General features: G+C 58.7%; 2 protein-coding genes and 1 long non-coding RNA gene across 7 annotated transcripts in view; 2 read left to right on the forward strand and 1 right to left on the reverse strand.

The window, feature by feature from the left end:
- Positions 1–407: 407 nt before the first annotated feature.
- On the reverse strand, positions 408–1,253 carry LOC116529439. Its single transcript, XR_004259507.1, has 2 exons — positions 865–1,253; positions 408–544 (listed from the first exon to the last, which is right to left on the reverse strand). It is a non-coding gene; the product is annotated as an uncharacterized LOC116529439 (long non-coding RNA).
- Positions 1,075–4,677, forward strand: ATP6V0B (ATPase H+ transporting V0 subunit b). 3 transcript variants are annotated; one of them, XM_032247319.1, is made up of 8 exons: positions 1,075–1,514; positions 2,226–2,274; positions 2,521–2,604; positions 2,732–2,809; positions 3,019–3,088; positions 3,183–3,234; positions 3,435–3,625; positions 4,363–4,677. In XM_032247319.1, the coding sequence occupies exons 1-8, from the start codon at positions 1,448–1,450 to the stop codon at positions 4,387–4,389; spliced, it is 618 nt and encodes a 205-aa protein (XP_032103210.1). In that variant the 5' UTR covers positions 1,075–1,447; the 3' UTR covers positions 4,390–4,677. The 3 variants fall into 3 exon arrangements, with proteins under 3 accessions (XP_032103210.1, XP_032103211.1, XP_032103209.1); XM_032247320.1 differs by lacking the exon at positions 3,435–3,625; XM_032247318.1 differs by lacking the exon at positions 4,363–4,677 and having other exon boundaries at positions 3,435–4,356.
- An 891-nt stretch (positions 4,678–5,568) lies between these two features.
- Positions 5,569–12,110, forward strand: part of B4GALT2 (beta-1,4-galactosyltransferase 2) — a 13,512-nt gene continuing 6,970 nt past the window's right edge. The window contains exons 1-6 of one of the 3 annotated variants that reach the window (XM_032247304.1): positions 5,569–5,887; positions 7,471–7,826; positions 8,042–8,277; positions 11,127–11,317; positions 11,537–11,659; positions 11,773–11,877. In XM_032247304.1, the coding sequence (XP_032103195.1) occupies positions 7,523–7,826; positions 8,042–8,277; positions 11,127–11,317; positions 11,537–11,659; positions 11,773–11,877 (959 nt within the window). In that variant the 5' untranslated portion in view covers positions 5,569–5,887; positions 7,471–7,522. Of the gene's footprint in view, positions 5,993–6,257; positions 6,984–7,470; positions 7,827–8,041; positions 8,278–11,126; positions 11,318–11,536; positions 11,660–11,772; positions 11,878–12,110 lie in introns of those variants that run through there. The other 2 variants (XM_032247305.1, XM_032247306.1) reach the window with 2 other exon arrangements.

Consider the following 12,110-nt stretch of genomic DNA (forward strand, 5'->3'; position numbering starts at 1 on the left):
TTAAGGTAACCTGGGCAAAGTGGGCATCAATCATGTTTTCTACAGATAGATAGGTACTGAGGACACACTCTGTGCCAGGCACTGGAAATACAGCAGTGAGTGATACAAAAGCCATGGTGCTTACACTCTTCCAGGGCGAGATAGACAAATAAAATACTTAGTATGCCAAATGGTGATCAGTAAGTACCATGAGAAATGTAAAGCTGGGAAGCAGGAGCGTTTAAGGGAGGTGGGGGGGGCGTTGCAATATTAAACACAATGGTCAGGGAAGGCCTTTTCAAGAAGGTGAGCAAAAACTGAAGGGAAGTTACAGGCTGAGCCGCATGGACAGAAGCAGAGGGAGCAAGTGCAAAGGCAGTGAGGTGGGAGTATGGCTGGCACTTTCAAGGAAATAGCAAAGAGGGCAGTGCAGCCAGAGGAGAGAGTCGGGGAGTGTTAGAAGGTAAAGTCAGCCGAGGGGCGTCGGGAGCCTAGCAGGCCGTTTTGAGGACGTTGGCTTTTCTTCTTAATGAAATGGGAGCCATCAGGGCATTTCGACAGGGCACTGACATCTTTTTTTTTTTTTTTTTTTTTTTTAGGAGACAGAGTTTCGCTCTTGTTACCCAGGCTGGAGTGCAATGGCGCGATCTCGGCTCACCGCAACCTCCGCCTCCTGGGTTCAGGCAATTCTCCTGCCTCAGCCTCCTGAGTAGCTGGGATTACAGGCACGCGCCACCATGCCCAGCTCATTTTTTGTAGTTTTAGTAGAGACGGGGTTTCACCATGTTGACGAGGATGGTCTCGATCTGTTGACCTCGTGATCCACCCGCCTCGGCCTCCCAAAGTGCTGGGATTACAGGCTTGAGCCACCGCGCCCGGCGGCACTGACATCTTACTGAAGCTTAATAAGCATCACCAGGACAAAGCGGAAACGCAGCAGGCGCGCCTGCCACTGGGTTAGAGAAGGCCTGTCGGCAGGACCATTTCAGAGGACGGCAGATGTTAGCGAGGCAGCGGAACTGGCGCCAAGAAGCGCGCTGGGGACGGCGTGAGCAAGATGAAGCAGAGGGCACGCGCGGCGCCGCCCGCCACTGGCTAGGACGCATGGTGGCCAGAGTGGAGGTCTTAGGGGCCCGCGAGCAGGCTCGGAATAAAACAGGGCTGACAGGGCGAAGTGGAGACACTCGAGAAGTACCGGCCATATATCGAAGTTCTTAGTGAGGAGGGCGCCCGAGCCGCCACCGAGACGCAGGACTACAACCACCACAATCCCCAGCGCCTGCGGTTGCGACGCTGCCTAGTTCTAGACCTGCGGCGGCGCTGCGCCGGGACCAGCGTGGGGTCACGTGACGCCAGCGAGTCAGGTGACCCTGCGGGGCGGGAGGACAGACTGCGGGGCGGACGGTGGACGCTGGGACGCGTTTGTAGCTCCGGCCCCACCGTTCCGACCCCCGCCGTCGTCGCCGCCATGACGGGGCTAGCGCTGCTCTACTCCGGAGTCTTCGTGGCCTTCTGGGCCTGCGCGCTGGTCGTGGGTGAGGCCGGGCCCTGGCGGGCGGGGGCAGCATGGCGGGCGGGGGCAGCATCGCGGCCGAACTGGCCCGGCTGGAGCCCAGCAGGAAAGTACCCTGCAGGGAATACTGGACCCTGCGCGCTCTGCACCCCGGGCTCTGGGGACGCGCGCCTGCGAGTGTCTCTGACCCCGGCAAAGGAGACCCAGATCTCCTTTGAGGAGGGGCGCGGGCAGGTGGGGGCCGCGAGGGCAGCACTCCCCCTTCTGCCACTATCGCTGTCTCCCCCCGCCCCCACGTCTCACTGGGGTCCCCCCTTTCTTGCGCCTGACGGGCCTGCTTGGTCACAAGCCGGCTGCTCTGGTTCCTCTTTTCCCGGTCGCTTTGCCCTCCCCCACCCACAGCTTGTTGGGTAAACAGCGGAACGGACTGGGCTGGCAAGATCTGGCGGGGACTGGCTGGAGCGCTTGCTCCCTCCGTCCCGCCTCGGATTCAGGCCTGCGGGTGGCGACTGCCTGCGCAAAAGCTTGGTCTGGGAGGTGGTGTTACTGAGGGAGTGGCAGAAAATGGAGTCCTAAGCAGAGGAATCTATCTAGACAGCTGTACTGTCACCTGGGGAGCAGCCTGAGGACGCCCCTTCAGGGAGGTGGCCCTTCAGTTCGGTAGCTACTTCTTTAGGTTGAAACCTCTCTCTACAAAGCAGCCCGTAACCTCCTTTTTTACTCACTGCTGCAGGAATCTGCTACACCATTTTTGACTTGGGCTTCCGCTTTGATGTGGCATGGTAAGGGAGAGCAGGCACAGGATTCCCCTTAAAGCTTCTTCCCTGCAGCTTCTCCTCTCCTCTCTGGTCCTACCCCTTCCACACCACCACCTGCCTGGGACATGGACCTTCGGAAATATGCAGTCCCTTGTTGCATGTGGAACTGGTGGGATCAAGGAGGGTTGGGGGGCTAAGATTTTGTGCCCCACTTCCCTGCCAGGGCTGAATTGCTGCCTTCAATTGCTGCCTTCTCTGCCTCCACAACAGGTTCCTGACGGAGACTTCGCCCTTCATGTGGTCCAACCTCGGCATTGGCCTGGCTATCTCCCTGTCTGTGGTTGGGGCAGCCTGGTGAGTACTGGGGTGGTGGACTCGGGGCAGGAGCTGAGTCATGAGAGGTGGTGTCACTGGGCTCTTAGTTATGTTGGGGGCAGTGACAGCTTGGGCTCTGCTCATCAGTTTTTTATCCTTCCACCAGGGGCATCTATATTACCGGCTCCTCCATCATTGGGGGAGGGGTGAAGGCCCCCAGGATCAAGACCAAGAACCTGGTCAGGTAAGTGTAAGCGTCCTTGGACGTCAATCAGAACCAGCTGTGTTGGCGCTGCCTGTGTGTTTGATCTGAGTACTGCTTCTGACAAGCCTCCTGGTGGGATGGGATGTTAGTGGGGAAAGGTTGCTGGGGACTTTCTGGGCAGGAAGGATGGTTTCTTTCTCAACTCTTTCTCTTTTCCACTCCTTACCCCTAACCTCTACCACGACCAGCATTATCTTCTGTGAGGCTGTGGCCATCTATGGCATCATCATGGCAATTGTCATTAGCAACATGGCTGAGGTATGGAAGGCCAGGGTGGGGGCAGGAATCCATTCCCGTGTGTTCTACACATTGCTTAGAGATTGCATTCTGATTACTTTTCTTCTTCCCCCAGCCTTTCAGTGCCACGGACCCTAAGGCCATAGGCCATCGGAACTACCATGCAGGTGGGTGTATGGGTATATGAAGGCAAAATGCTGGGGCTTCATGCCTGCTTCCCTTCCCCTCTCCCAGCTTGGAGCCTCATTTTAATATTCTGTTACCTACTTTGGCCTGCTTTGCAGAGTGGGGATGGGGATTAGCCCCGTTAGCCCATATCTCCCCCATTCCTGGCTCAGCCTCATTGTGCCCCTCTCTATCCTCCCAGGCTACTCCATGTTTGGGGCTGGCCTCACCGTAGGCCTGTCTAACCTCTTCTGTGGAGTCTGCGTGGGCATCGTGGGCAGTGGGGCTGCCCTGGCCGATGCTCAGAACCCCAGCCTCTTTGTAAAGATTCTCATCGTGGAGATCTTTGGCAGCGCCATTGGCCTCTTTGGGGTCATCGTCGCAATTCTTCAGGTGCTGAATCCCCTTGGGGAGCCTCTGTGTCCTTGTCCCCAACCTAGCCTCACCCTCCTTCTGGAGAAGCTGAAGTGCTCTCCTTCTCTACCTATAACTATAGATTCCCCCAAACAGCTTCCACCTCCTCATTTCCATCTTCTGGTTTTCTCCTGCAGGGGCTCTCTATTTTTGGCTTTGATTTGGTGTCACTGACAACAGCCCTATTTGCCCCCACCACCAATGCTTTGTATCTGTATAGCTCTCACTTAGTCTCTCCCTCTTTCTGTTCTTTCTGTTTTTTCATGCTCTTCATGTCTCTTGTCTGTATTTATGATCTAGACTAGAATGGGATTTTGTCTGTTTATATCAGTCTGTCATGGTGTTGACCGTCTCTCGGAGCTATGTGTATCTCTGTGACATGCCTGTCAGTAGGACAGCATTGTCTAAATTGTGTGTGTCTAGTCTGACAGTGTAAGTTTGTGACTAAGGATCAGCCTGAGGGTCTGAGTGTGACGGTGGCTGCTTGACTGGGTTGACTCTTAGTGACTACCTTTATCCATACGTCACTTCTCTCCATCTGTCTGTCCCACAGCCTAACTCTGTGGTTGTCTGTCACAGTATGTCCCTCCTGGTTAGTCATACATCTCTTGTGGTCTGTCCATCCAACCATGTGCTAGGTCTAAATCTTCTGTTATTTGTCACTGCCTTACCTATTTCTCTGTCTCTGCCTCATTTTTCCTGTTCTTCTTTTGCAGACCTCCAGAGTGAAGATGGGCGACTAGACGATATGTGTGGGTGGGGCCGTGCCTCACTCTTATTTATTGCTGGTTTAACTGGGACAGCTGGAGCTGTAACCCTTAGCCTTTCAGAGGCTTGGTGTTCAGGGCCCTCCCTGCACTCACCTCTCTCTGCCTGTTGACTTGGAGGCACTGCAGTCCAGGCTGAGTCCTCAGTGCGGGGAGCAGGCTGTTGCTGATGATTCTGTGCAGCTGTGCACCTGTCTCCCCCACCTCTACCCCCAACCCATTGTCCTAGTGTTTGTGAAATAAACTTGGTATTTGTCTGGGTCAGTGCCGCTTCTGTTGTCCTCTTGCGCCACCGTTCACAGAGGAATGGTAAAGGGGCCTGTACGCCTCAGCCTCATGCCAATCCCTTGTCAGCTTTCTGACTGCACACCTCTGATCTGCACAGAGCTGGCTCCTAGGTAGGGAGGTAAGGGTGCTGGGCAGAGGACTCTGTAGCCCCCAAACATCCTTGTTGAGGGGATGAGGGAGTGTGCAGATATGGGCCCTTGGGTGTGTTTGTGCCTGTGACTCCTTTGCTCAGCGATCTAACTGACCACCATTCCCGAGTTGTCTGACCACATCTACTTACCTGGCAGTACACTGGGGTATCATCATCTCCGTCTCTGTGAGGCCTGGAGCCCAGGCAGTGGCCTCTGCCCCCAGTGATAGTCCAGTCCCAGCAGTATCCCCTCCCAGGAACCTCTACTCTGATCCTTGTTCCCAGGGCCCTAGGGAGCTCCTCCTGACCCTGTCCAATCTTATTTTCTCCTTCCCTGACCCTGTTTCCTGTTACCTTAGAAGCCCCAGCCACCTCCAGCCCACGCCTTTAAGGGTCCTGCCCCCTCTCTGCTGGCCGATCTTGAATCTTGCTCCAATTAAAGAGTTGACAAACCCCTAGTCCCCCAGCTTCAGTCCACCCAACCTCCAGGCCCCCATCCTGTGGAGTTGACGCTCGGATCCAATCACTACTCCCCGCTAAAGGGCTCTACAGTCCGCACCCGCTCGCCGATCCGAACTCTAAGCCCAACCCCTGGACAAGCCTGACCCATTTCCTCCGCCCCTCTCGGGTCCGTGTCTCCTGGGTGCCCCGGCTCCGCCGCCGGCAGGGCGGGCTCACAGCGGCGCGCGGCGGGTGCGGGCGTGCTGGAGGCGGAGGCGCGCGCGCGGGCGCGCGGGCCAGGCCTGCCCCTCCGAGGCGCCGTAGCGCGGGAGGGAGGCGGCGGCGCTGTGGTCCGTGGGTTCGCCGGTCCGTGGGTCTGCCCGGCCGCCCGGCCCCGCCCTGCCCCCCAGGGCGGCTCGGCTCCATGGCCCGCGGCGGCGGCGGCGGCGGCGGCGGCGGCGGCGGCGGGAGGCGACCTGGGGGCCGCGGTGGCCGCTGACCGGGCGGCGGGAGGCGGCGGGGCCGGGCCATGGGGGACGGAACCGTCCGCAGCCGCCGGAGCCGGGAGCCCTGCCCAAGCCGGAGCGGCGTCCCCTGCTGAGCCCCGAGCGCCGGGTGAGAGGAGGGTGCGCGCAGCCCCCACCCAGGGCCCCGAGATTCCAGACCCGGCCCCGCGAAGGGCACCCCGAGCGCGACCCCCAGATTCCAACCCAGGAGCCGGTGAGAAAGGCGCTGGCGGCCAGACCCCGGCCTGGCTGCCCCCACCCCGCCCCCACTCCGGCGCCCCTCCTGGGCTCCTCCGCCCGCGCCCAGCCGGCCTCCCTCATTGTCCTAGCTCGCCCCGGCCTCGTGGCGCGGGGAGGCGTTCCGTTCACGTTTCCCCTTGGCTTTTGCCTCGGCCCCTGCCCTCCACCCACTCCCCCTGCCCCCAGGCTCCACACCCACCCGGTCTGTGAGGCCTGCCGGTCCCCGGGTGCCACGTGTTTGGTCTGCCAGCCCCGCCCAAACGCACCCCTCAGCCTGGCCGCCAGCCTGACCCAGAACCCCTGCGCCAGAGGGAGGGTGGGAATGTTTGCACGTGGGTCTGGGTGTGAGCTGCCTGGGAGCCTGGATGTATGGCTGTGGAAGTCCAGGAGCAGGGGCTTTGTTTGTGAGTGTGGGACTTAGTGTGTTACTGTCACCCGAGTGTGTCTGTGACTCTGTAGTTTGTGTGTCTGAGTGTGGGTGACTAGCTGGGACCAGGGTGTCCCTGTGATTCTGTGTGCCTGTGAGACTCGCCCCGCACCCTGAAGCACTGCCAGAAGTGGCTGCCGCTCTCTTGGAACCATAGCTGGAGCCATCGCCCAGGCAAGACCCCTTCCTGCCATGCCCAGAGCTGTGCTGTCTCCAGGCCCCTGTTCTGGGAATCAGAACCAGCTGTGCTGGGCAGGGCCCAGAGTCTTGGTCCCAGTCCCATAGGGCTGGCTTTGAGGTCTTACTTAAGTGAGGGGTGCCCCTGCCCCAGCCTGTATTTTGACGTTTTGCTCTAGTGAGAAGGGAATCCGTAAATATCCAGTCTGTATTTGAGGCCCCGGGATGCTGAGGGCAACTTCCCAGCCTGGTCCCAGTTGTCTGGGCCTGCTTGCTGCTGGGATCTGAATGAGCAAACCACATCCCAGCATGGCTCCTGGAAAGGCTAAATGAAGTCATGAGTAGAAAGTGCTCCTGCATGGTAGGTGCACAGTATTGTCTCTCTTCCCGGTTCCCCAAGCAGTGAGTTCTGGGTTGAGGATGCTGCCCTGTGGGATGTCTTCTCAGGGGCACCGGTGCACAGGGGGGTCTACAGATAAACATGTTTCCATGCTTAGGTACAAACCAGTGTGGTCAGAGTTCACATGTCTGTGTTCCCGGGAAGACGTGAGTGTGTGTGTAGAGTTGTGCAGTGAGGGTGCCTGAGTGTGTCAGTGAGGTGGAGGCCAATAAGTGTATGTGTCTTAGTAGTGGGGTATGCTTGAGGATATGCACTTTCGGAGCCGCTGGGAACTGTGGCTGGGTGTCCGTTCGCAGGTGAGTAATGTGAGTCCATGGGTGTGAGAAAGTATGAGCAGGTCAGTGTGGGGTGTGGCCCATGAGTGTGCGAAGCTGGGCGGGAGGTGGGTGGGCAGTCTTGCCTGTCCTGCCCTGACTTGCTGGATCTGTTTCCCTCCTACCCTGCTCAGGCCGGCAGCCCGATGCCCGGGCCCACTGGGCGGGCCAGCGGCCGCCTGCGGGATGAGCAGACTGCTGGGGGGAACGCTGGAGCGCGTCTGCAAGGCTGTGCTCCTTCTCTGCCTGCTGCACTTCCTCGTGGCCGTCATCCTCTACTTTGACGTCTACGCCCAGCATCTGGCTTTCTTCAGCCGCTTCAGTGCCCGAGGCCCTGCCCGTGCCCTCCACCCAGCTGCCAGCAGCAGCAGCAACTGCTCCCGGCCCAACGCCACCGCCCCTAGCTCCGGGCTCCCTGAGGTCCCCAGTGCCCGGCCCGGTCCCACGGTTCCCGTGCTGCCACCCTGTCCTGACTCACCACCTGGTCTTGGTGAGTCTGGAGGGTAGGGCCTGCCTTTGGGGAAAAGAGGGTCTTACCAGTTTGACAGAGAAATAGCGTCTGGACTCATGGGGGTGCCAAGGGTCCAGGTCTGTTATAAGGGGGCTATTCTTGGGGTTTCCTAGCCCACCCCCAGGCTGAGGGTGGGGGCTGGTATCTGTGGATTCTGACCAACGCCCTGATTCCTGACACTGTCCTGCTTGCAGTGGGCAGACTGCTGATCGAGTTCACCTCACCCATGCCCCTGGAACGGGTGCAGAGGGAGAACCCAGGCGTGCTCATGGGCGGCCGATACACACCGCCCGACTGCACCCCAGCCCAGACGGTGGCGGTCATCATCCCCTTTAGACACCGGGAGCACCACCTGCGCTACTGGCTCCATTATCTACACCCCATCTTGAGGCGGCAGCGGCTGCGCTATGGCGTCTATGTCATCAACCAGGTGCCTATGTGGGGCCTGTGTGCCTACTGGTGTATCTATCTGTGGGTTGGGGCATTTGTGGGTCCTTGTCTGCCCATGGCCATGTGGATATGTGGTTGTACCTGGGCGTAGGAGTCTGTGTCTGTGTGTGTGTTGAGGGGTGTGTGTGTGAATGTTGGCATGCACACTGGCAGGTGTGTGCATGGTCTCAGAAGGGGTTGAGCCCCACTCTCTACCCTTGGCAGCCCCCACTCCATGGTGGTGCAGGCCTAGGGTATGCTGGAGGAGAAGGTGTTGAGGGCCCTGAGGAGAGGGAGCTGGACCCTGAAAGAAGGATGAAGCCTGCAGAAGCCTTTGGGACGGGTGCCAGCCATGGTCTGAGGCCAGCACTCAGCTCAGCATCTTAAGGCCTTTGGTGGGCCTGGCTAGGGCTGGCCACTAGGTCTCAGAAGGGACCTCTGATGCAGGCCCCTCTGGCCCGACCGCAGAGGCCTCCTAGACTTGGACATGGGCATGGGTCCCTCTAGTAGGATGGGGCGCAGGTGGAGGTGGAGCAGGGGGCTGTGGAGCATGGAAGGCAGTTGTTGGGAAGCAGTTGTTGAGATGGGTCTTAAGGAATGAATAGGCATGAGGGACTGGAGAAGCCAGCATTCTAGGCAGAGGGACCTGGAGGATGCAGGCCCAGTGAGAGAACTGGCCTCGTGTTCAGGTAGCAAAGATGCGGCTAGAGGAGTTAGAGGTCAAACTGAGAAGTGCCTTGGGAGGCCTGCTGGCAGCGAATCCAGCCCAAAGGTGGCAGGGCATCATGGCAGGTTATAAGGGGAGAGGGACTTGCATGTTTGCTTTGTAGAAAGGTTGCTCTGGGCGCATATGGAGTGTGGATGGAGAGGGGAGATTAGAGGCAGCGTGTCCCATTTGGGAGAGAAGATGATGCCCAGGAAAGAGGTGGTGACCCTGCGGATGAGTGGGGCGGGAGTTGCGGGGAAGAAGCGGGATGTTACGCAAGTAGTGGAGAGTGAGAGAAGAGCGACGTCAGGACAACGCGAGGGTTTCCGCCTTGGCCGTTGGCTGTGCCTGTGAGTGAGATGGGGACACAGGAGCTGGGCCAGCTCTGGGGGAGTGTGACTCTGAATCCTTTCTTGCGTGTGATGAGTTTGAGTGCCTGTGGGAAGTACATGTTTAGCAGGCAGTTAGACAAATGAGTCTGGACCCAGAAGGGAGGTCTGCGTGTAGAGAGGGGTCTGGGAGCACCAGGATGTAGATGGTCTGGTCCCTAAAACCAACAACATCTGACCTGCCAGGGAGCAAGGGGCATGGGGAGGAGAAAGCCAGCACTTAAGGGATGGAGGGAAAAAGAGGCCGATACAGAGGCTGAGAGGATTGGCCAGAAGGGTCGGAGGAGACCCAGGGGAGTGTGGGATCCCGGAAGCCCAGCAGTCAGTGTCAGGAAGGAGACGTGGCAGCTGCATGAGCACTGTGGGGGTGTGAGGAGGGATGTGGACCAAGACTCGTCCAGTGGATTTAGCAACAAGGTGGGCCCAGCAAGAGCCATTTCAGGGGCATGGTGGGGGCGGAAGCAGATTGCAGTGGGTTGAAGAAGGAATCGGATTTGACGAAATGAAAATAACCAATTAGAGACAACTCTTTAAAAAAAAAAGTCCCTGCTGAGAAGGGAAGGCAAAAGGTAGGGTGGTGGCTGGAGGGAGGTTTGTTTTTTCAGATGGGAGAGGATTGAGTGTGTTTATGAGCCATATGGGAGAGACACAGGGCTGGTATGAGGTCAGAAGGAGTGCTGATGAGCTGGGAGGAAAGCATAGTCTTTCCAAGGGCTGGGGGAAGAGAAGGTACAGGAGAGGAAGGGAAGAGAGCTGGCAGGCCTGGGCAGGTCAGGGTTCCAGAGGGGAGCAGCTCCCACCTCTTCCGGCAGTGGCTTTGCTAGCAGAAAGGAGGGGCCTTCTCTCCTCATTCCAGAAAGGCCACTCACTGACTCCCTCTCCAGGGACCTTTCTGGCTCTTGCCTGGAGATTGTGGATTGGGGCAGGGGCTCAGGTGTCAGCTCCTCCCATTGAATGCTTCCTGCTATGTCCAGAGTTTGTTGCTGAGGCCTACATGGCCAGGACCCCTGGAGCCCCAATTCTTGGGGGATCCCAGGCTCGCTGGGCTGTGACTGCCTAGAGGCCCTCTGCTTGTCATTTTGTTGGAGACAAGTGAATGTAGCCAAGTGAATGTAGAGACAAGTGAATGTAGCCCAGCCCTGTCCTGGTCTCAGAGGCTGCCCAGGCAGCTGGATGCAGCTCCAGGGAGGCTGAGGCTCAGTGGTGCGGTCCCCATGGCTACTGCATCTTAGACACTGGTCATTTGGGGCATTCGCTATTCGTCTCACTGCATGACTCTATACACAGCAGGGATGGGACCAGGGCTGACCATCTCTCAAATCCCTGCTGGCGCAAAGGAGAAAGAGCCATGGGATGTGTTTGAATGAGTGAAAAAGACGAGAATGCCACATGACGGTGTCAATGGGTATTGGCAGAAAGGAAGCCCATGGGAAGGAAGGAATAAGTGTTCTGGAGTGGGGAAGTTTGGTCAGAGGAGCCTCTCCAGCCCTGAGTGTGACAAGCACAGGTACTGCTAACCCCAAGGCCCGCAGGCAAGGAAGAGTCTGTCATATTCTGGGGCTGCTGAGGGATGTCGTGTGGCTGGGCCTCAGGATCTGAGGGCAGTGGCCAAATCCCAGGTGAGAAGCTGGCCTGGATCTTGAGAGTGTGGTGGAGCCATGCATCGAGGGGGCTGGTAGACCCCAGGGACTGCTCTGGAGCATGGCAAAGGGGCAGGGGCTTGCTGGTCACTGACCTGCCCCTGCCCTAACCCAGCATGGTGAGGACACCTTCAACCGGGCCAAGCTGCTCAACGTGGGCTTTCTAGAGGCGCTGAAGGAGGACGCCACCTATGACTGCTTCATCTTCAGCGATGTGGACCTGGTCCCCATGGATGACCGCAACCTATACCGCTGTGGCGACCAGCCCCGCCACTTTGCCATTGCCATGGACAAGTTTGGCTTCCGGTGAGGGCTCTCTTCTCAACTAGACCCAGCCCTTCTGCCCCCACCGTATGCTGGCCCACTTCCAGCCCCAGGGCCCCACTTGCTTCTGGCCCCAGCCCCAGACCGCACTGGTGAGGCTGGATCCTCCCTGGACCCACTGAACATTCTCCCTGACCCTGTCTCTGGTCCTTCCCTGGAGTCCCCTTGGGGCTTACTGACACCTGCTCTCCCATACCACAGGCTGCCCTATGCTGGCTACTTTGGAGGTGTGTCAGGCCTGAGTAAGGCTCAGTTTCTGAGAATCAATGGCTTCCCCAATGAGTACTGGGGCTGGGGTGGCGAGGATGATGACATCTTCAACCGGTGAGTAAGCGCGGGGTGGGGAATAGGCTGGGTGGGTGGGGGTGAGGTGCAGACTGTGTGGGGCTCCTTGCCCTTCTTCAGGCCCATTCCAGTCTGTCTGTCCCCATCCTCAGGATCTCCCTGACTGGGATGAAGATCTCACGCCCAGACATCCGAATTGGCCGCTACCGCATGATCAAGCACGACCGCGACAAGCATAACGAACCCAACCCTCAGAGGTGACCCAGCACCCTCACCCCCACTCCCCAGAGTGACCCCAGCACCCTCACCCCCACTTCCCAGAGTGACCCCAGCACCCTCATCCCCACTCCCCAGAGTGACCCCAGCACCCTCACCCCCACTCCCCAGAGTGACCCAGCACCCTCACCCCCTGCTCCCCAGAGGTGACCCCAGCACCCTCACCACCTGCTCCCCAGAGGTGACCCCAGCACCCTCACCCCCTGCTCCCCAG

This window comes from Sapajus apella, unplaced genomic scaffold (genome assembly GCF_009761245.1).
Source record: "Sapajus apella isolate SASKATOON/1434 unplaced genomic scaffold, GSC_monkey_1.0 scaffold62, whole genome shotgun sequence".
NCBI lineage: Eukaryota > Metazoa > Chordata > Mammalia > Primates > Cebidae > Sapajus > Sapajus apella.

Coding starts and splice junctions, on each gene's coding strand:
- ATP6V0B (XM_032247318.1), top strand. CDS start 1,448: ATGACGGGGCTAGCGCTGCTCTACTCCGGAGTCTTCGTGGCCTTCTGG. Junction 1,515..2,225: donor GGCCTGCGCGCTGGTCGTGG/GTGAGGCCGGGC, acceptor TCACTGCTGCAG/GAATCTGCTACACCATTTTT. Junction 3,235..3,434: donor CCATCGGAACTACCATGCAG/GTGGGTGTATGG, acceptor CTATCCTCCCAG/GCTACTCCATGTTTGGGGCT.